The following is a 19,698-nucleotide window of genomic DNA, read 5'->3' as shown; positions in this document are numbered from 1 at the left end:
GTCTCAAAAAAAAAAAAAAAAAAAATTGCTTGGCCACAGGCAAAAGCCAAGGATGGCACAGAGGTGTCAAACAGAGTCCCTGCCTCAAATGGGGTGGGGACTCCTGGGAAGAGACCCAAAGGAAGGGAAGTTCATCCATTCAATTCTTCCACGCAATCATTCCAACAACATTCATTCAGTGAATACTGAGCGCCAGGCACCATGCTTGCCTCTGGGAATGGAGAGTGAATCAAACAAAAGCCCATCATTTCCTCAGAGAGCCCCTCCTGCATGCCTTGGACAGACTATACAAATAGCCCCAGGTTCATCTGGCAGGGCTTTCTGATGGGTGGGTTGTGAATTCACAAAACCCACCACAAAGACAAGTCAGTGGACCCAGGCAGGGCACGACTCTATGGCACAGAAGGGGACATGTCCTGCTCGTAGCCTCTCTGTGGCCCTAGGTAAGCCACATCACTGCCCTCCCCTCCCTCATGGGTGAGCCATCCCCAGCAGCCTCTGATCCTCCCTTCACCTCCCCACTCAGGCCAGGTTGAGGCACAGAAGCATCTTTCAGGCAGGACCGTGGTGCAGGCAGCCCAGGGTCGGAGGGTTTGTTAGCTGCGGGAAGTGCCAGCGCTCCATCAAAGAGAGGGCGTGGAGTTGGTCTCTGTCCCAGGGAGGGGAGGCCTCAGCCCTGATATGTTTTATGAGGGAATCAGGGAGTTCATGAAAAAAGAGCTGGGATGGGGGAATGGCAACCAGGCCAGTGGGTTCTGAGGAATGGTCATTTCCAGGCCAGGATGGGCTGGACCTGCCCATTTAGAACCAGACCAGGGTGAGGATGGAGGTGGATGGAGGACTCGTTCTTCCAGCTGCTGTTTAACCCCTGCTGGGTCAGGCCACACCCAGGTTCAAGAAACCAGCCAGGGCTAGGCCACAGCCCTGTCAACCACGAGCCCCTCCCCTCTGTCCTGACAGAACTGGGCACCACCACCTTTCACTCCAGCCACCACCTCTTCACACTTGTCTTAGGTGACAGGCCTAGAAGACAGGATTGCCAGGAAGAACATAAAAGCAGCCCAACCTGGGCCGCTCTAGAAAAGTCCCTGACCTCACACATGACCTTCCTTCTCCAAGGGCCCCTGGACCAGGGCTGCCTGGGCATTTGGTAGATTTCAGGAAGTGAGGTGGACCTGACTTCAACATTTAATAATGATGTGACCTAGACAACTTAATTTCTCAGAGCCTGAGTCTCTCCCTCTGTAAAACGGAATCATAACCTGCTATCGTGAGGCTCACGTTAGGTAACACACGGAGAGGCCCTGGTGCCCTGCTCACCTCTCAGCAGCAGCCAAGAAACAGAGCTTCTTTTCTTGGCAGAGTGGCCATGCCTGGACTGTGCCACCACTGCCACCCCACAGGGACCTGCAAGCTCCAGGACTATAAAACCTTGTTCAAGGTTGGGCGCGGTGGCTCATGCTTGTAATCCCAGCACTTTGGGAGGCCGAGGTGGGTGGAACACCTGAGGTCAGGAGTTCGAGACCAGCCTGGCCAACATGGCGAAACCCTGTCTCTACTAAAAATACAAAAATTAGCTGGGCATGGTGCCGCAACCCTGTAATCCTAGCTACTCAGGAGGCTGAGACAGGAAAATTGCTTGAAGCCGGGAGGCAGAGACTGCAGTGAGCCGAGATCGGGCCACTGCACTCCAACCTGGGTGAAAGAATGAGACCCCATCTCACAAAAAAACAAAAAAACAAAAAAAAAACATCCATTGTTCAAGAGGAGTTTTGGCTGGCTATGCCTCACCACTCCCAGCTTCCCATAAAGGATTGCTCAAAAGCCTGAGCCCAAAGAGGAGAATAAACATACACACACAAGGGCTTTGGTGTGGAAACAGAGCACACAGAAGGAAAACAGCAGAATAGTTAGAAATGTCATCTAGCCCAGCAACCCCACGGTGGCAGCTCCACAATCAAAACAGTCTGCAAACAAGGCCACATTCAGTCCCCCATCTCTGGTGTCTCCCTGCTACCAGGGCCTGGCACTGTTCATTCTCCCAGCACTTCTTGCCACACAGCTGCCCAATTGTGGGGGCTGCCCCAGCCTGCCTGACACCCAAGGGCAGAGATCTTTGGAGGTAATAATGGTGTTTTTCCATCCTCCACTTACGCACACACCTGTCCCACCTGTCTCCCAGCACAGCCCTCCACAGAAGGAATTCCCATCTCCTAGACAGGAGGAGGCATCCCCTACCCCAAGGAAAAGGCCGCAGAGACAAGGTCCGTTGTGTCCAGGTTTATTTTACATTCTCTTCCAGAGGGGACGTGGGGCTGGGGGAGAGCCAGCAGGCAGGTGGGCGGCACACAGCAGTCTCCCTGGGGAATATCTGAGCCAGGCTAGTGATGCCCGGCCCCACAGTACAGGGTGATATGCCAGGGCCAGGCCCAGGACTCGGCAGCCCCTGGGAAGAGGTGGCCTTGGGTCCAGAGCTCTTGCCAGGCCTAGATCGCTAAGAAGGTGCTGCGTCTGTCCCCCGCCTTGCTCCGCTCCCCCACACCCAGCTGGAGGCCAGAAGGCAAAGAGGGCAGCCGGCAAGCTTGGGTGGTGGGAGGAACCCCAGCAGGCGGGGGCAGCCTTTGGTCTCTACGAGGCTAGGAAGCTGGTTCTGGTTAGAGGAACCCCGTGGGGGCAAAGCGGAGAGCTGGTCCCTGTTAGAGGAAACGCTGGAGCAGGATGGGGGTGGGGGACTTGGGGTCTGGTCTCAATAAGGCCTGGAAATGGTCTCCACTTCAAAGCAGACCTCTGTATTTGGGGAGTGGGGTGGGGAGGAAATGAAAGGGCTGTGGGAGGAATGCCTGTGAGTCGTGGGTGGGAATCAGTCCAGGGGGCTTCGAGGGGGTTCCGAGGGAAAGGCTGCCGGGGTCGTCTGCAGATGCTGGGAGCTCAGGTCCTGGGGAAGGAGAATGTGGGCGGGGGTCCTCTCCCTCCCACGAGTGCCACCGCTCCCCACCCCATCCTGGCTGGCTCCAAGTTGCCATGGAGACCACTCACACCGGGGCAACGTAATTTCCAGGGAACGTTCCGAATTTCTGGGTCCTCCGGGAGACACCTGAAAGAGGAAAGGCAGGAAGAGCGTTCCCCACTCCCTTCTTTAACAGGGATGCAGGGGTGAGGGCCTGCCCCCTGCCGGCAGTGCCCAGAACTGTAGGGGAGTTCTGTAGGGGAGCCCAGGGAGGGAATTGGATTTGCTCTCCTCCTTCCTGCCCCCTAGCGGCAGAAGCTTACATGGGCAAAGCTACACTTCCCACACTCAACCACCAAAGAATCTGAGCAAGCAACAAATGTGCATCACACTGTACACAGCACGGAGTCACTCCCCCCTTCCTCCGCAAAGTGGGGACGCAGGAGGAGGAATCACAGAACTGAAATCGGGAGAAACGTCCCTGGTCTAATAGGGCACCCTCACTTAGACATGGGTGGGAAGGCCTAAGGGAAGGCTGAATGCATTGCCCGAGAGCACCCCAACGCTTAGGAGTAAGCTTGGGACTCCGATCCAGGCCTGTCAGCCCCACAGAAACTCGTGTCTTGAAGAGGAGGAGGGGGAACCCCAGCAGGCAAAGCATCTGGGGGGCCTGGCACCTGATGCTTCCCCAAAGCCAGCACTTCTGTTGGCTGCTTTCCCTCGTGCCCTGAAGAGAACGACGCCCTAGAGGAAACTGGCACCGGCCCAGGGTCACTGATGGAGTCACTGGGGACCCAGACCAGGGTTGCCGACATTCAGAGCCCTGCCCCTTTCCCCTGCACACCCCTGCCTCTGGAGCAGCCCTTGGGGAGAGCTCCTGGTGGAAAGGACCAGGCTCACACCTGTGTATCCCCACACCCCCCAGCTGGTTCCTCCAGCCTGGGAGGAAGAGGGAATGGAGAAATATAGAAATACAGAAATGTCACAAATAGTATTATATTCCTATATATAGAAAAATAGGAATATAAACTGAAATGAACATCACTCCTGACCTTGGGTGAATGGATGATCCTGGGCCTCCCCTTCCAGGCTGGCACCCTGACTTCCTTGGGGGCAGCCCGTGCTCATCCCACCCCACCCTCGTCCTCTGCCCCGAGTACCTCCCTTTCCTCTTGGCCTCCCCAAATCCTTCCTCTGCCCTTCCAGGCCCAGCTCCCTCATTTCCTCCAGGAAGCCTTCCCTGACCTGCACTAACTAAAATGGTCACCACTCGCCACATGTGGCTGTTGGGCACTTGAGATGTGCCTGTGCAACTGAGGAACTGGATTTTTAATTTATTTCATTTGAGCTACATTTCAACAGCTGAATGCAGCTGGTGGCTGCCATACTGGAGAGGGCACAGGTCTCGCCCATTCCTCTTAAAGCACTTGTGGCTCCTAACACAAAAGTGGTACTTTTTCTTCTTGTCTGCATAGGTTTGCAAAACTTTATTAGTAGTTGTAAAAAAATTCCAAAGCAAAAGTGTATCCAGTACATTTGAATGCATCTCCAAGCACTGCCTCCTTCCCTCCCTCACCAGAAGGTAGGGGCCATTCACAGGCTAGTGCTTAATGGTCCTGGGTGGGTCAGGAGATTGGCTGGCAGCTGTACTGGGATCAGATCAGGAAGGGTGGGCTGCCAGGTCAAGCGGCTGCCCAAACAGCCCCCCAACTCCTCAGGCTTCAAAGCCTGCTTGGGGTGGGGCAGGGGCTTCTGGCCACTCTCTTCTCTCTGAGGACGGCCCATCCTTTGAAGATGAGACCTGCACAGGGCCCGCCCACTCTGGGGAAAGAGGCCATGTGAAGCCTGGTAGGTTAGTCACCTTGATTCAGGCTGAGGCCAGCCTGAGGCTTCCTGCATTTGTCCTTGGTCAGAGCTGCCCTTGGGCCAGCCCTGAGGGGCTGGGACCTTTCTCCATCCCCTCTTCCTCCCAGGCTGGAGGAGTCAGCTAGGTCAAGTGTGAGCCCGGTCCTTTCCACCAGGAGCTCTCCCCGAGGGCTGCTCCAGAGGCAGGGGTGTGCAGGAGGAATAGGCAGAGCTCTGGAGGTCAGGAACCCTGGCCTGGGTCCCCAGTGACTCCATCAGTGACCCTGGACTGGTGCCAGTTTCCTCCTGGGCATTGGCCTCTTCAGGGAATGAAGGAAGGCAGCCAACAGAAGTGCTGGCTTTGGGGAAGCATCGGGTGCCAGGCACCTCCAGTAGCCCCGTCGGAAGCTGAGTGCGGGGTGGTCGACCATGAATCTTTGCTGAAGCAGCACTGGCAGGCAGCAGCACCCCACCCACATCCCCTGGGGCCCTGAGATGCCCCCTCCCGGCCTGCCCACATACCCACAAACCAGCCATCGTCACACTGCTGCATGACGTCCACCCTGTCCCCCTCGCGCAGCTCCAGCTCGTCTTCGTTCTGGGGCCTGTACTGGTACATCGCCCGGTACCTGCGAGAAGCGTCGTCATGGCAACCAGAGAATGGGCCCAGAGGCTCTAACCCAAGTGTTGCCACTTCCTGTGAATGCCCCAGGGTCCCTTCATGCTCTCACTAGCCCCTGATCCAGCTCCTCAGAGCAACTCTGCCTGTGCTCAGTGCGGTCTTTCCCAGGCCTGCCTCCTACCCTCTGGGCCCTAAGCACTGAACCCTCGCCTCCTCTGAGCACCTGGTGCCTTCCTGTCCATTCTACCAGTTCCACACTTCAATTTTACATGCACCGACCTCAGGGCTAGAAACCCAATGAGGAGACCAAGGCCACAAGGCCACGTAGCTGCCAGGAGGGATTGGGAACATCACAGACCAGTGCCTCCTCCCTGCCCCAAATCACCATAAGCTCTTCGAGGACAACGGCTACCTGTTAGAAGTTTCCTGAATCCACAGGTGGGGACTTGGGGGAGGGTAGAATATGGGGCATTGCCTGCCAGTGACCCCCCCATGTCTGATCAAGCACCCTCAGATGGTACTCACGGGGTCCAGTGTATCTGAGAGGTGTTAGGAGAGGAGGTCCCCAGGTCCAAGGGATGGCTGGGACCTCGAGGGTGGGATAGAGCTGGACCAGCGGTGCCAAGATTCTGGAGATTGACAGGAAGAAAGGGATGTCAGAGGGAGGGAGATGATAGGTACATGTAAGCCTGAGGGAGGAGGCCCAAAATGGGCATTCCTAGTCCACCTGCCAGGGCGCCTTACACACGGCTTCATCTTAGCCTCCAAACCCCCAGGGCACAGGGACACCTGCTGTGACTGTTTCATTTCACAGGGGCCAGAAAACTGAGGCCCAAGTAAGGTGAGTGCCTGGGTTTCTGGATGCCAGCATGGATGAACCAAGAACACCCAGGGTCAGGAGCCTGGGCCGGCTTCGGGATTCCATCTAGAGCTCCCGGGGTTAGAGCTCGGTAGGTTGAGGTCCCCCAGGCCAGGGTGGGGCTGCCATACTAGCTTCTGCCCTGTCACCCCACTCCTCTGTCCCAGGTCTGTCTGGGAAGGATTCCCAAGTGTGGACAAGTCACGGGGGTGGGGGATGGGGGTGGGGAGGAGGTCAGCTCTCTGGTGGAGGCAGGCTACCTCACCTGGGTCTGGGGTCTAGACTCCTGGGTGGGGAAGGAGAAGCCAGTGCGACGGAGGGAGGTCTGTCCCCCCCAGTCGGTGGGGTCAGCTGGGCTGCGCGGGGCTGAGGGGGAGCTGGGGTGACGGGCTGAATGGGTGGCAGCAGTCAGGCGGGGAGACGTGGGGAGCTGGGGGCTGTCGTCACAGAGCCGGAGCCGGGGTTCACGAGACACCTGCACGTAGCTGGCAGGGAATATGCCTTGGCGCCCCGTGCCCGTGATGCGCCCCTCGTACCAGTTCTCGTTCACCTTGCGGATCAGGCAGATGTGCTCTCCCTGAGGGGGGAAAAGTCAGTGTCTGTGGGGCCTTCCTGGTGCCGTGGACCCACGGGTGCCTCATCTGGGCTGTCTCATTCAACCCTAACGCCTTGGACACACGAGGGATCGGAATCGCAGGGGGCCAGCAGGTTACCCGAGTCACACGGTAAGAGCAGGAGCCAGGAGCCAAGCCCAGGCTTCCCGGGTGAGGCTGAGGCTGATACTGGGTCCTGCCTCTTGGGAAGCTCAACAGGGGTGCATCCGCCCTCAGTGTTCATAGCAAGGTCCCTCCCCAGAGCTCCGATCACAGGTGAGCCCGTGGCTAATAATGCAGATCCAAACCCAGCTCCACCAGGCCAAGCTGTGTGGCCCCAGGCAGGCTGCTCTGTCTCCCTGAGCCTTGTTTTCTCCTATGTTAAGAGAATAACCATACTGTCACTATGAGGTGTGAACGAGACCAACAGTCCACTCCTTAGACACGCTGGACAGGCGCTACCACTACTGCCCTGCCTGGGTCCTGTTCCTGCCTCGCGCTGGGGGACCCTGTCATGAGTGTGTCAAAAACACACTCCCCAGGACAGGCAGGGAGTCCTCAAGGCCACAGGCTGGCTGACATTAGGTAGAACCACCCCCTGGGAGGGTGGCCTCCAGCCCTTGCCTTCCCCTGCCCTCTCCTGCCCCCCATCTCTCTCCATCCAGCCTTCTTCCCCCTCTGTCCCTGGCTGAGAGGCATTCACTATGGTCTGTCTTTGGCTGATTTTGGGAGCATGATCACTGCTCCCAAAATCAACCAAAGGCAGACCACTTCCCTGCTTTCTAGAACAGCATTTTTCAAACTTGTTTCACCACAATCTACAGTTAAAAATGTTTTAATAACAGCCCAGAATACATATATATGTGCATACACAGAACTGCCTGCAGTATGATAAAGCACTTTCTGTCCGCAACGCATGCTAACATTTCTGTCTATACCTTTAAAAATGCTGAGTATGATCCCCTGCAACCTGCAGTTGAAAAAATAGATATATAACTCTAGAAGTTTATGATGATCTTTTAAAAATGGACCAAAATTACTTGGGAGGCTGGGGCAGGGACAGGGGGATCTCTTGAGCCCAGGAGTTCAAGGCCAGCCCGGGCAACATAGTGAGATGCTGTCTCAAAAAAAAGCAAAAAAAAAAAAAAAAAGACTACACTAAAGGAAGCATAATGAAAGAGACTGGGGAAAACTTTGAAATCCTGGGTGAAGCCAGGTACATCAGACTCTTTTTTAAAGAAGTGTTTTTAGGCCGGGCACGGTGGCTCACGCCTGTAATCCCAACACTTTAGGAGGCCGAGGCGGGTGGATTATGAGGTCAAGAAATTGAGACCATCCTGGCCAACACCATGAAACCCCGTCTCTACTAAAAATACAAAAATTAGCTGGGTGTGGTGGCGCACGCCTGTAGTCCCAGCTACTCGGGAAGCTGAGGCGGGAGAATTGCTTGAACCCGGGAGGCAGAGGTTGCAGTGAGCCGAGATGGCACCACTGCACTACAGCCTGGTGATAGAATGAGACTCTGTCTCAAAAAAAAAAAAAAAGTGTTTTTAGTGCACATATTTACCTACATCTTTGCCTGCCCCCACCCACCCCTCCATCTCCTGCCTGGCCCACCTTGCGGAAGGACAGCTCCACCTCCAGGTCACCCTTGAAGGTGTACTGGGCCACAGCCTCTCCATACTCCAGCACCTGGTAGGTGGGGGGCTTGATAGGCTTAGGGATCTCATCTGCGGGCAGCACCTGCGTGAAGAAAGGTCATGAGAAAGATTTGGTCTGCGCATCAACATAGCACAGACTGGGAGTTCCTGTGAGACAGCAAAGAGAAGGTGGGCCTGCCCTTAGGCAGAGAAAAGATATAAACCCCAGACACAAGGCCTGGGCGCAGCCAGGCATGAGCACAGCCAAGGCGAGCTGGAGGATAGGGAGGAGTCTGGGAAGGCTCCCTGGAAGAAGAATTTTCCATAGGGGTATGTGGAGCGGGCATTACTGAAATGAAAAACTCCAAGAGAAAAGATGGAAGCCAGTCTGATTGGAGAGTTTAAGTTGGACCACAAAAGAAAATGAGGCGTTCCAAGCAGCAAGGGGAACTTGGAGAACTGTTCCAAAACTGAAGATTCACCCTTTTCTCACTGCCGAGAACTGGGTGTCCCTGGGTTCCAGTGTCTTGGTTCCTCCTCCCCATCTACCCCAGCCGGAGCCCAGAATCCTCATGTTCTCTTTGCTTCACTCTGCCCATAAAAATCAAGCAGCCAATAAACTATTTCACACAAAGATAGAAACGACTGGCGGAGTGAAATACTGTATATACTTTGTGAAATTTCAGGACCAAGTGGATCATCGTGCAAGCAAGGGAGCCCTAATGATACCTATCAAATCAAGAGCCTGAATTAAACAACAACCCAACCCATGGGTCAAGGAGGAAGTCACAAAGGAGATGAGAAAACAGAGTTGATGAAAAATCAAAATGTGTGAGATGCAGCTAAAGCAGCATTCCAGGGAAAAAGAAGTTTCAAATGAATAGTCTAAACTTTCACCCTAAGAAACTTAGAAAAATAACAAATTAAACCTAACGCAAACAACAACAAGGAAATAATAAAGCAGAAATCAATGAAATCAAAAACAAAAACGAGAGAAAAATATCAATAAAATCCAAAGATCAAGTAAATTAATAAAGCTCTAGCCAGAATAAGAGAAGACACAAATTGCCAACATCAGGAATGAAAGAGAACATATCAGCCGGGCGCAATGGCTCACGCCTGTAATCCCAGCACTTTGGGAGGCTGAGGCGGGTGGATCACCTGAGGTCAGGAGTTCGAGACCAGCCTGGCTAACATGTAGTGAAACCTCGTCTCTACTAAAAAATTACAAAAATTATCTGGGCGTGGTGGCGCACGCCTGTAGTCCCAGCTACTTAGGAAGCTGAGGCAGGAGAATCGCTTGAACGCGGGAGGTGGAGGTTGCAGTGCACCAAGATCCTGCCACTGTACTCCAGCCTGGGTGACAGAGCAAGACTCTGTCTCTCAAAAAAAAAAAGAGAGAGAAGACATCACTACATATTTTACTGACATTAAAAGGATAGTAAGAGACTATAACGAACACCTTTATGCTAGTAATTTGGATAACTTGACATATCTTAACAGTCACAAATAGCAAAGATAACCTATCGCCCTTTATCTGTCAAGCCCAGAACCTGTCTCTGGAATCAAAAGACCTGGATTCAGATTCTGGATCTTTTACTTAATAACTTTTCACTGAACCTTGGCATCCCCATGTGTAAAACAGAGATAATCTATCACTCTCTGGGCAGTGAGAGGAACCAGGGCGGTAATACACCTGAAAGAGGTTATGTGTGTATATGTGATTTATAAACTGTTGCACTTCCCACTCTTGCTAGTTGCCATTAGGATGATTCCCAAAGACAGCTTTAGAAAGATGGATCTGAATGGTGAAAGTCTGGGACACGAATGGTTGAGGAGCTGGCTGCTGGATCCTCCCCTGGGCTGGGCTCCACCCTCTTTAGCAAACATTTCCTGGGGTCATGCACAGCATTGGGCCAGGCCCTGTGGGGGCCAAGGACAATTCTGAGACACGCCCCAGCCCCTCACAGTTTTTTGCCTTAGGAAACCCAAGGTTTGCACTAAGTCTCTCCCAATCCCTGCGCCCTCCCAGCCTAGCCCCACCTACTCTTGTCTCTCCTGCTCACCTCCACATAATTAGCAGGGAAGATGCCCAGGCGGCCGTGGTGCTCTCCCTCCAGCCAGTTCTTGTCCACCTCCTTGTGGATGTAAACAATGTCACCCTTCTGCAGAGTCAGCTCCCTGCAGGCGAGGACGAGGACCGCAGGGTAAGCTGAAGCCTTCCCAAGCCTCCTTCCCTTCAGACCCTGCCCAATACACCCCAGTCCTCTCACCCCTTGGGGATGCCCACTGCAGCCCAGTCCCCCTCCTCATCCCCCTCTGGGATGGCAGAGATTGCCTTGGATGGAAGGGGAGGGGGAGGAGGGCGCTTACTTGGGGGACTGTGCCTGGAAGTCAAACTTGAGCCTGGCGGCCTTCCTCTAGGCAGGAGAAAGGACAGAGTGGGCTATCTCAGTTGGGTGGGTGGCAGATCCAGGATGGCAGCCTTGGGACCACTCCAGGTCCCCCACACCTGGTCCCCTCCTTACCTTCTTCTCTTCCCTCCTGGCTGGGCTGCGCCCTCCGTTAGAGGCACTAGGGTCTGTGGAGAAGCACAACCTCAGCTTGGGGAGGCCATACCTGGGGGATGGGGTTGGGATGAGGTTGCACCCCCACCTAGGGCAGGCACTGGCAGAAGCAAGGGGCTCTGTGACCTGCCACCCCTGGGGCACCAGCATGCCTGGTGGGTGGGCATCTCCGTGAGAAAGAGAGCAGGGCTGGGTCCTTACCTCGGGTTGAGGAAGGGTAGACAAAGTCCCTCCGACCTAGGAAGGGGCTTCCTCCATCAGCCATTCTGTGGGGGCTCAGGGACCGGGCGGAACCCAGGTAAGGTGCATGCGGGGAGCTGGAGCTCCAGGCTGAGGCCGGGCTGCACGGGGCACAGAGACTGAGCCTCCAGCCTGGGGCTCCGCGCCCCACCCTGGTCACCCCTAGACCGCTCTGACCCCCATCGCCCCCATCCCTGCCACCTCCTCCCAGGGCGTCTCCCGGGTCCTGGGCTCTCCACAGGATGTCCTACTTCCCAAGTCGCTGCGCCGGGAAGGGTGAGGCCCGGCAGGGCCCAGCGGGAGTGCCTGGGCCGTGGCGGGGCCGCCCTAACCGCGCTGCGCCCCCGGCGGCCGCGACCCCCGTCCTCTGCTCGGAGTTAGCTGCCCTCGGTGGCGCGGGAACGGCGCCCCGCAGAGTGGCGCTGCGGTCCCTCCCGGACACTGGGCTCTGCGGTTCCCTCCTTCCCCGGCTGGGCCCCGCGATCGCCCCCGTCCGCCCCGCCCGGCCGCGCCACGTTCCCTCCCGCCCGGCCTGGGACAGCCCCCTTCCTCCTCCCGCGTCTCCCACTCACCCGGCCGGGGGCCGCTGCTCTGGGGCCCGTCGGGGCGCCAGCGAGCTCTGCGCGGGGAAACGGCGCAATCAGGGCCCGCGACCCCGGGACCCAGCGGCAGCCGAGGCCGCCGCCTCCGGAAAAGTTCGCGGCTCGGGAGGGGAGGAGAGCGGGCGGGACGCGGGGTCCTAGAGGCGCCCGCGCGGCCGATCCCGGGAGCGGGGCGGGAACTAGGGGAAGGGGCGGGGGTCCCCGAGGCTGCGGCCCGGGGGCGGGACGGGGCGGGCGCCCGGGCGTCGGGCTGACGTGTAGTCCGCTTAGGAAGGCTCCTCGGGGTCACTTGCGAAAGTCGACGCCCTGTATTTTATTTACGGAGGAGCGAGCCCGCCAGCGCCCGGGAGGGCCTGAGGCCGGTGCGCGCCGCTGGAGGCCGGACCACGGCTGCCTGTCCTCCGCCCAGCCCAGCCGCCGAGGCTCCCGGCTCGCCCCGACCCTGCGGTCGCCGGCGTGCCCCGCGGGTGAACCCTGGGAGCTGGTACCTTGGGGGACGGCAGTCGGGTCTCAATTGCCCGCAGGTCCTTGTCCAGCTCGGCGCTCAGCTTGGCCAGCTCTCTCTCCAGCAGCACCTGGGGGCGGGGAGAGGCTGGGCAGTGAGGGGCAGCGCACGGTGGGGGTGGGAGGCAGCGGTCAAAGATCGACTGTGAAAAGCAAGGCCAGCGCACCGGGCCGGCTTAAGGGCAGGCCTCAGCGCACGGGCCGGGCTCCTGCCAGGAGGTGTGGCCCAGGGTGCCAAGAGGGCATCCCCGCCACGGCCTCTCACCTGCCCTGCACGCCCCGGGAGTGCCTACACGCTTCCTGATCCCGCGATTCCGCAGTCCTACCAGTTTCTGCCAAGTTATGTCTCTGTTCCAGCACCAATGGGGCTCCCCATTTCCTCTCCCATCTTCTCCCGCCCTCCAAGGCCTGGCTTCACTGTGTCCATCCAGGTCCCCCCGCCACCCCAGGGACCGGAGCCCCCACCCCCACGCTGCTTCCTGCCAGCCTCTGCTATGGGTCTCCGCCGGATCAGGCCCTCGGAGCTTCTCAAGGGTCCAGCTCCACCTCCAAGAATATTTCCCGATAAGCCCAGTGCACACTGTGACCACTCCCTTCTCTGCTCCTGCTTTGGCCAACACATATTTATTTAACACATGTTTACTGAGCGCCTCCTGTATGCCAGGCACTGTCCTGAGTGCTGGCATTACAGAAATAAACCATGTGGGACTGGAGAGAGACCTCTTAGTTCGTGGCCTATGCCCATGGTCACTGGGCCCCCCCAAACCCTAATATCCCTGGTTTATCAGGCTGCTGTCCCCAGCACCCTGCAGCACTCACCTCAATGGGCTGGGAGGGCATCTCACCAGGGTCGTCCACCAGCGGTTTCTTGGGCTGAAGGGTAGGAAGGGTGTGTCAGAGCGGTTGAACTCACTTTCCAAAATACATCAGCTGAGGGTGCATGCACACCCTGAGAGCCAGCCAGCACTCACCCTCTGCCCAGTCTCTAGTTCCTGCAGAAACTGGTTCCAGGACTCTTCCGTCCAGACATTGTCTACTTTTTCTCGGCGTCTGAGCACCTGCGTGGAGGTGGGTGGGTGTCAGCTTGTGAAGAGTGCTACTGGGACACTGGCCAGGCTCAAAATGCAGGCTTGCAGGCCCCTGCCCTTCCCCTGGGCCCACGGTGTCCTCCAAGGGATTCAAGCTGAAAGGACATCGTGGCACAGGGTCTTGGCCATACAGCATACAGCTGGGGCTGACCAGGGAATATGCTGGGTGGGCTACCTGATTTGGTGGCTGCAGCACAGTGGAGAATGCTCCAGGTCTGTAGCTGAAGGTGCTTCTAGGTAACCCTTCAGAGTGGTCCCAGCTTCTTCTGAAGAAAGGGAAGGACATCTCTTCAGCTTCCTTTTAGGGAGACTGAGGCAGAAGCCAGCATACAGCCCTCTCGCCCTGCCCTTGTCCCTGCTGTGGGGTCTACTCTGCCTCTGACTGCCCTGCCCTTACTCTGGAAGCAAGGTTAAACTGTGGAAGTGTGTGAGCTCCAAGCTTAAATTCTAGCTCCACTGTTTAGTGGATGTGTGACTTTTGAACAAGTTACTTATCCCTCAGAGCCTCAGGCTCAGAACCTGTAATATAGAAATGATTTGGTGAGAGAACACATGTGAGGTGCCCGGGAGAAGGCCTCACACATATATTTGCTCCAGGTGTGGCCCAACCCTCTCCTGCGGGCCTTTTTGCTAAAGTGTCCTATATGTGTGTTTGGTCTGGCCCCATGACTGTGGCTATGTGCGTCTGTGCAGCTTTGAAGAAGCTGGTCTTTCTGGGTGCTGTGGCTGAGTGATCATACACCCATGGGCGAGGAAAGCCAGAGGCAGCCCTGCCCTGCAGCTCTGGCCAAGTTATTTCTGCTCCCTGGGCCTAGTTCCATGAGGGTGCTGGATTCAGTGACTCCATCTGTGGGACCACCCCAACCACTGCAGTACAGCATGGTCACATCTGCCTTAGCTCCCCTCCAGGGCCCCTTCCTGGCTGGCTTACATGGAATGTTCCAGCCTCTCTTTGAAAGTTTCCACCGAGAGGAACCGCTGCATTGGGCTTATCAAATAATACAATGTCTGACCAAGGGTTGGGATTTGTTGGCTGTAATAATGACCCCATTCTGATTTTGGTAATAATAAAAGTGACTGTGAGAATGGAATATGTCATTCCTAACCTAAAGGAGTTTTTTTTTTTTTTTTGAGACAGAGTCTTGCTCTGTTGCCCAGGCTGGAGTGCAGTGGCGCGATCTCAGCTCACTGCAAGCTCCGCCTCCTGGGTTCACGCCATTCTCCTGCCTCAGCCTCCCGAGCAGCTGGGACTACAGGCACACACCAGCACGCCCGGCTAATTTTTTGTATTGTTTTTAGTAGAGACAGGGTTTCACCATATTAGCCAGGATGGTCTCGATCTCCTGACCTCGTGATCTGCCCGCCTTGGCCTCCCAAAGTGCTGGGATTACAGGCGTGAGCCACCACGCCCGGACTTGTAATCATAATTAAGCCTGTATATTACTAATGTTTGTGCAGGCTTGCTATGTGCAAAACATGATGCATGATACACACATGATCACACTGAACCCTCTGGGCATCACCACTTAAAAGATGGGGACACAGAGGCTCAGACTCGGTGAGGTACCCACGGTCACATGGCTAGAGGCAGTGCACAGGCTTAAACCGAGAACTCAGCGTCCAAATCTTGAGCCCTTTGCCTCTGAACCTTATCGGTGACGCCCAGAGCTACAGGCCAGTTTCAGCCATGCTAATGAGACAAGTCCTTCCCTGCAAGGGAATAAGAAACTCAAGGATTTAACTCTGAGAGCAAAGATCCTGATTCCCACGGTGGTGCTGACCCCGCCAGGGCCCCAGCAGCCGGGCGGGGCCTGTGGTTTGCACAGAGGAAAAGAATGTCATCCTTATCCCTCCAAGGGGCTCCTCTCTCCGTGCTATCAGGCGGGAACTTGGGTTCTTCCATATCCCTTGGTTTCTGTCAGGTTTCAAAGTAGACAGTGCCAGGTCCAAGTTCCCCTCAACAGTTCTGTCCACGGCTGTCTGGCTGCCCCACTCCCGGTCTCACAAGACCAGTGGGATCTTTGGGGCAGAGTTCCTGCTGCTGACCACAAACGCATCACAGGCGTTACTGGCCAGGAGCGGGTGCCAAGTCCACTCCTGCCCACCCTTCCCCTTTGACCCTGTAGGGAAGAGAGTCTATGGGGGTGGTGGAGACCCAGAGATGGGACAGAGCCCAGAGGGACAGGGAAGTCAGACCCCACTCCTGGCTGGGCTCCGAGGCTGTGCCGGCTGTGGTCACGAGGGGGCGCCCGTCCCATGGTGTCTCGCGGGCCGCGCCCCTCCGCAGCCCTCGGCCCCGCCCCACTATGCTCACCCGCTGGAAGATGCTGCCGGGCCGGGCCTGTGGGCAGGTCTTTGCTGGGCTCCTAGATGCCTGGGGTCTGCAGAGGAGGTACACGAGGAAACCATTGAAGGTGGGAGGAGACAGGCCGTGACTGGGGCTGAGGGTGCCTGGGTGATTATTTAGAGTTTCAGCACCACCCCCTTGCTCCTGGGTGGATGGTGGGGACAGGGTGGTTGGTGCTCAGGGACACTGAACGTGGGCATTGCCCCCAGAGCTTTACGACGTTTACTAAATCTTCAAAACAACTCCGAGTAGGTGATGATCTCATCTTATAGATGAGGAAAGGGAGGCCCAGAGAAATCCCGGCCAGGGAGTGGCAGAGCGCACATTCCCCGTGCAAGCTGAGGCTGTTAATTACCACCTACCCGGGGATTTGAAGTGCTCTGGAAATGAGCTATAAAAACCTCTCAGGTTGAACTGAGCCAACTGGAGAGCCCCAAAGCCAGGCGGGGCTGCAGGTGCCAGCCCCAGGGAGGGACGGGCGCAGGCGCAGGGCTATGGCAGGCAGGTGGGCCCGCATCCCCCTCACCTCTGGGTGGCTCCTCGAAGGTCCAGTCCAGCTGCAGGTCTGCAGGAGCAGAAGGGACCAGGTCATGGGATGGGGCAGAAAGCAAAGGCAGGGTGCCCCGGGAGGCAACCTCAGCCGCTCCCAACATCCCTAGAGCAGGGGGCTGAGGGCTGAGTCAGGGCCTGAAGAATGTCCCAAGGGAGGGAAGGAATTAGGAGGGCAGCTCTCTGGAGGGCTTGAAATGCCTCTGGCAGGCTTGGGGCCTAAACGAGCCAAGCGGGCAGCCGCCTTGCCCAAGCCCTCCTGCTCCTCCCTCTCTGTTCCCACACACACCCTCTCCTGACCTTCGTGGACTTGCCCTCACCACTCCGGCTGGGGAAACTCGACTTGCACCCTCTTCCAAACGCTTTCCTTCCCGATTTGCCCAGACCCACTCCTAGCTCCTCAAGGTGCCTGGGAATTTCTGGGACTTCACGGGAAGAGCTACTGACCCACTGCTCCCCACGGCGCGCGCGCGCACACACACACACACACACACACACACACACACACACACACACACACGCATGCGCTACAACGGCGCCTGCCTAAACGCCAGCCACATCAGCCCTCACTGGACCCCACACCCTCCTCCAACTCCTGGATTTGTCTGCTTTCCCCCATAGTAAACTGTAACCAGTAACCATAAAGACCTCACCATCTCCAATCCCCCTCCTCCCTGTCTCCCTAAACAGGCTTTTGCTCACCACTGCCCATCCACTCACTCTTATCAAGGATGCTGGTGACCTCCACGTTGCCAAATCTGACTGTCAATTCTAAGTCTTCATCTTAACCCATCAGCTGCATTTGTCACTGCTGGTCTCATTCTTTTTTTTGGAATTCCCTTTCCACTTGGACCCAGGGAGATCTCTCCGTTTTCCTCCTACCTCCCTGGATCTACCTTCTCAGTTGCCTTTTTGGTTCCACCTCATCTCTCAAACTTCTAAGCATCCAGGTGCGTGGGGGCTCAGTCCCGGGGCCTGTTTGTCTCACTATCTCCCCAGGTGATCTTGTCTAGTCTTATGGATTGTTGTTTTTCAGAGAAGGGATCATGCTATGTTGCCCGAGCTGGACTTGAATTCCTGGGCTCCCAGGAATTGAATTGAACTCCTCAGCCTCCCAAATAGCTGAGACTGCAGGTGTGTGCCACCACACCCAGCTAGTCTTAAGTCTTTTAAAACGCCATCTATTCCCATGATTCACAATCTTGGCTGCTAGTTAAAAGTTTAAAGTTTCCCCACTAGAATTACTGGGGAAACTTTAAATCAAAATCTCTCTCTCTCTTTTTTTTTTTTTTTTTTTTTTTTGAGACTGAGTCGCCCAGGCTGGAGTGCAGTGGAGTGATCTCAGCTCACTGCAACCTCTGCCTCCCAGGTTCAAGCAATTCTCCTGCCTCAGCCTCCGGAGTAGCTAGGATTACAGGTGCACACCGTCACGCCCAGCTAATTTTGGTATTTTTGATAGAGACAGGGTTTCGCCATGTTGGCCAGGCTGGTCCCAAAATCTCTTTTGAATGAGTCCCAGGTATTTCCATCTGCAGTTTTAGACCTTGTCCCGTGAACTACAGACTTGGATATTCATCTGCTTACTCAACCTCTTCACTCAGAGGGAACATGTGTCTAAAACTGAACATCTCTTTTCTTTTTCTTTTTTTTTTAGGAGACAGAGTCTTGCTCTTGTTGCCCAGGCTGGAGTGCAGTGGCATGGTCTCAGCTCACTGCAACCTCTGCCTCCCAGGTGCAAGCAATTCTCCTGCCTCAGCTTCCTGAGTAGCTGGGATTACAGGTGCACGCCACCACACCCAGCTAATTTTTTGTATTTTTTAGTAGAGATGGGGTTTCACCATGTTGCCCAGGCTGGTCTCGAACTCCTGAGCTCAGGCGATCCACCCACCTCGGCCTCCCAAAGTGCTAGGATTACAGGCGTGACCCACTGCACCCGGCCTGTGAGTGCTACTCCTACAGTCTTTTCCGTTTTGACAAATGGCAACTCCAATCTTCAACTTGCTGAGGTTTAAAACCATCCTTGACTCTCTCTTCCAAGCCATGTCCAATCCATCAGCAAATTCCAATGACTGCAATGTATTCAGAGTCTCACCCTGTCCCACCAGGGCCACTGCTACCGCCCTGGTCTAACACACGATTATCTCTCCCCTGGATTGAAGCAAAGCTGTAAAGGTGGCCTTTTCTCCCTAGCCCTTACCAGGCAAGGGAACTGGTTCCACCATTCCTTCCCCACCCCGCAGCCAGGCACAATCTTTTCAGCCATTACTCGTCAGAGCATGGCACTCTTCCTCTCAGTGGCTCCTCCTTATTTGCACCGTAAAAGCTGAGGTCCTTATAATGGCCCACAAGGCCCCACGTGCCCTGACGCCACCACCTCTCTGACTCCATCTCCCACCACATGCTCCTCGCTCCAGGCCAGGCTCTCCTTGCCCGTCCAGGACATGCTTCTACCTCTGGGTCTTCGGAGCTCCCTTTGCTGGAATGCTTCCCCCAGCTCTGCCAGGCCGACTCCTTCACTCCCTCCACGGTCTGATCAAATGCCACTTACAAATGACCTTCCTGGCCCCTCCTGGGTGAAGTAGCAGCCTCCCTGCATGGGGCACTCTTCTAGTCTGGCTTTATTTTTCCCTAGCCCTTTCCACCATCTGCCATGTCAAAGGTGTCTCTGTTTATTGTGTGACTTCCTTTGATCTTTGGCACCTAGGATAGTGCTCAGCACGTGGTACATGCTCAATAGATGGTCAAGGACTCACTGAATGGATGGGTGACCTCGGAGCCAGCTCATAGGCACCCCCAGGGTTGGCTGCATTTTGAGTTGTGGAAGAAAGCAATGCCTCCAGTAAGGGAATGACCGCTAACAGTGGCATTCCAGCCTGGCAGGGAAATCAGAGAGGGACTTCAGGAAAGGAATGGCTTCTTAGTCCCCTCAGAGGACACTGGGGGACAGTGGCTGGTCAGTGTCCTTCTTGGGAATGCTCTAGAGACCGCTGCTGGCCCCGAGTACAGGGAGGGGATAGCCTGTTTTCAGGACTACTCATTAGAGCCGGGGAGGAGGTGGAGAAGAACGCCTTGAGCAGCTAAGTCCCCTTTTCTTTCCCTGTCTCTCCAAGCCCCAGGGGCCAGAATCCACTTTGGCAGGGAGAGGGCCCTGGAAGGGTATCTTACCTGGCATTTTCCGGTGAATCTGCTGGAACATTCTCCGGTACCAGTCTCTGGGTCTGTCAACACTCTGGGATCAGCAAATGCAAAGTCAGTCCTCCCTGTTTATTCACCTTCCCAATATCAAGCCACAAAA

At 56.0% G+C, this 19,698-nt stretch overlaps 1 protein-coding gene across 8 annotated transcripts in view; it reads right to left on the bottom strand.

The window, feature by feature from the left end:
* Positions 1-2,272: 2,272 nt before the first annotated feature.
* The window catches only part of SORBS3 (sorbin and SH3 domain containing 3), a 33,631-nt gene continuing 16,205 nt past the window's right edge, over positions 2,273-19,698 (bottom strand). For 7 of the 8 annotated variants that reach the window (XM_058433303.1, XM_058433299.1, XM_058433300.1 and 4 more), the window contains 18 exons: positions 19,569-19,632; positions 16,381-16,419; positions 15,822-15,888; positions 13,683-13,773; positions 13,391-13,477; positions 13,239-13,292; positions 12,404-12,490; positions 11,886-11,932; positions 11,275-11,414; positions 11,035-11,087; positions 10,880-10,926; positions 10,573-10,687; positions 8,484-8,609; positions 6,539-6,850; positions 5,940-6,043; positions 5,315-5,421; positions 3,037-3,094; positions 2,273-2,935 (listed from right to left, as the gene is read on the bottom strand). In XM_058433303.1, the coding sequence (XP_058289286.1) occupies positions 2,929-2,935; positions 3,037-3,094; positions 5,315-5,421; positions 5,940-6,043; positions 6,539-6,850; positions 8,484-8,609; positions 10,573-10,687; positions 10,880-10,926; positions 11,035-11,087; positions 11,275-11,414; positions 11,886-11,932; positions 12,404-12,490; positions 13,239-13,292; positions 13,391-13,477; positions 13,683-13,773; positions 15,822-15,888; positions 16,381-16,419; positions 19,569-19,632 (1,605 nt within the window). In that variant the 3' untranslated portion in view covers positions 2,273-2,928. Of the gene's footprint in view, positions 3,095-5,314; positions 5,422-5,939; positions 6,044-6,538; positions 6,851-8,483; positions 8,610-10,572; positions 10,688-10,879; positions 10,927-11,034; positions 11,088-11,274; positions 11,415-11,885; positions 11,933-12,403; positions 12,491-13,238; positions 13,293-13,390; positions 13,478-13,682; positions 13,774-15,821; positions 15,889-16,380; positions 16,420-19,568; positions 19,633-19,698 lie in introns of all 8 variants that reach the window. The other variant, XM_058433302.1, reaches the window with a different exon arrangement.

Source organism: Hylobates moloch, unplaced genomic scaffold (assembly GCF_009828535.3).
Source record: "Hylobates moloch isolate HMO894 unplaced genomic scaffold, HMol_V3 SCAFFOLD_22, whole genome shotgun sequence".
Lineage (NCBI taxonomy): Eukaryota > Metazoa > Chordata > Mammalia > Primates > Hylobatidae > Hylobates > Hylobates moloch.
This window is presented reverse-complemented; position numbering and strand designations above follow the sequence as displayed.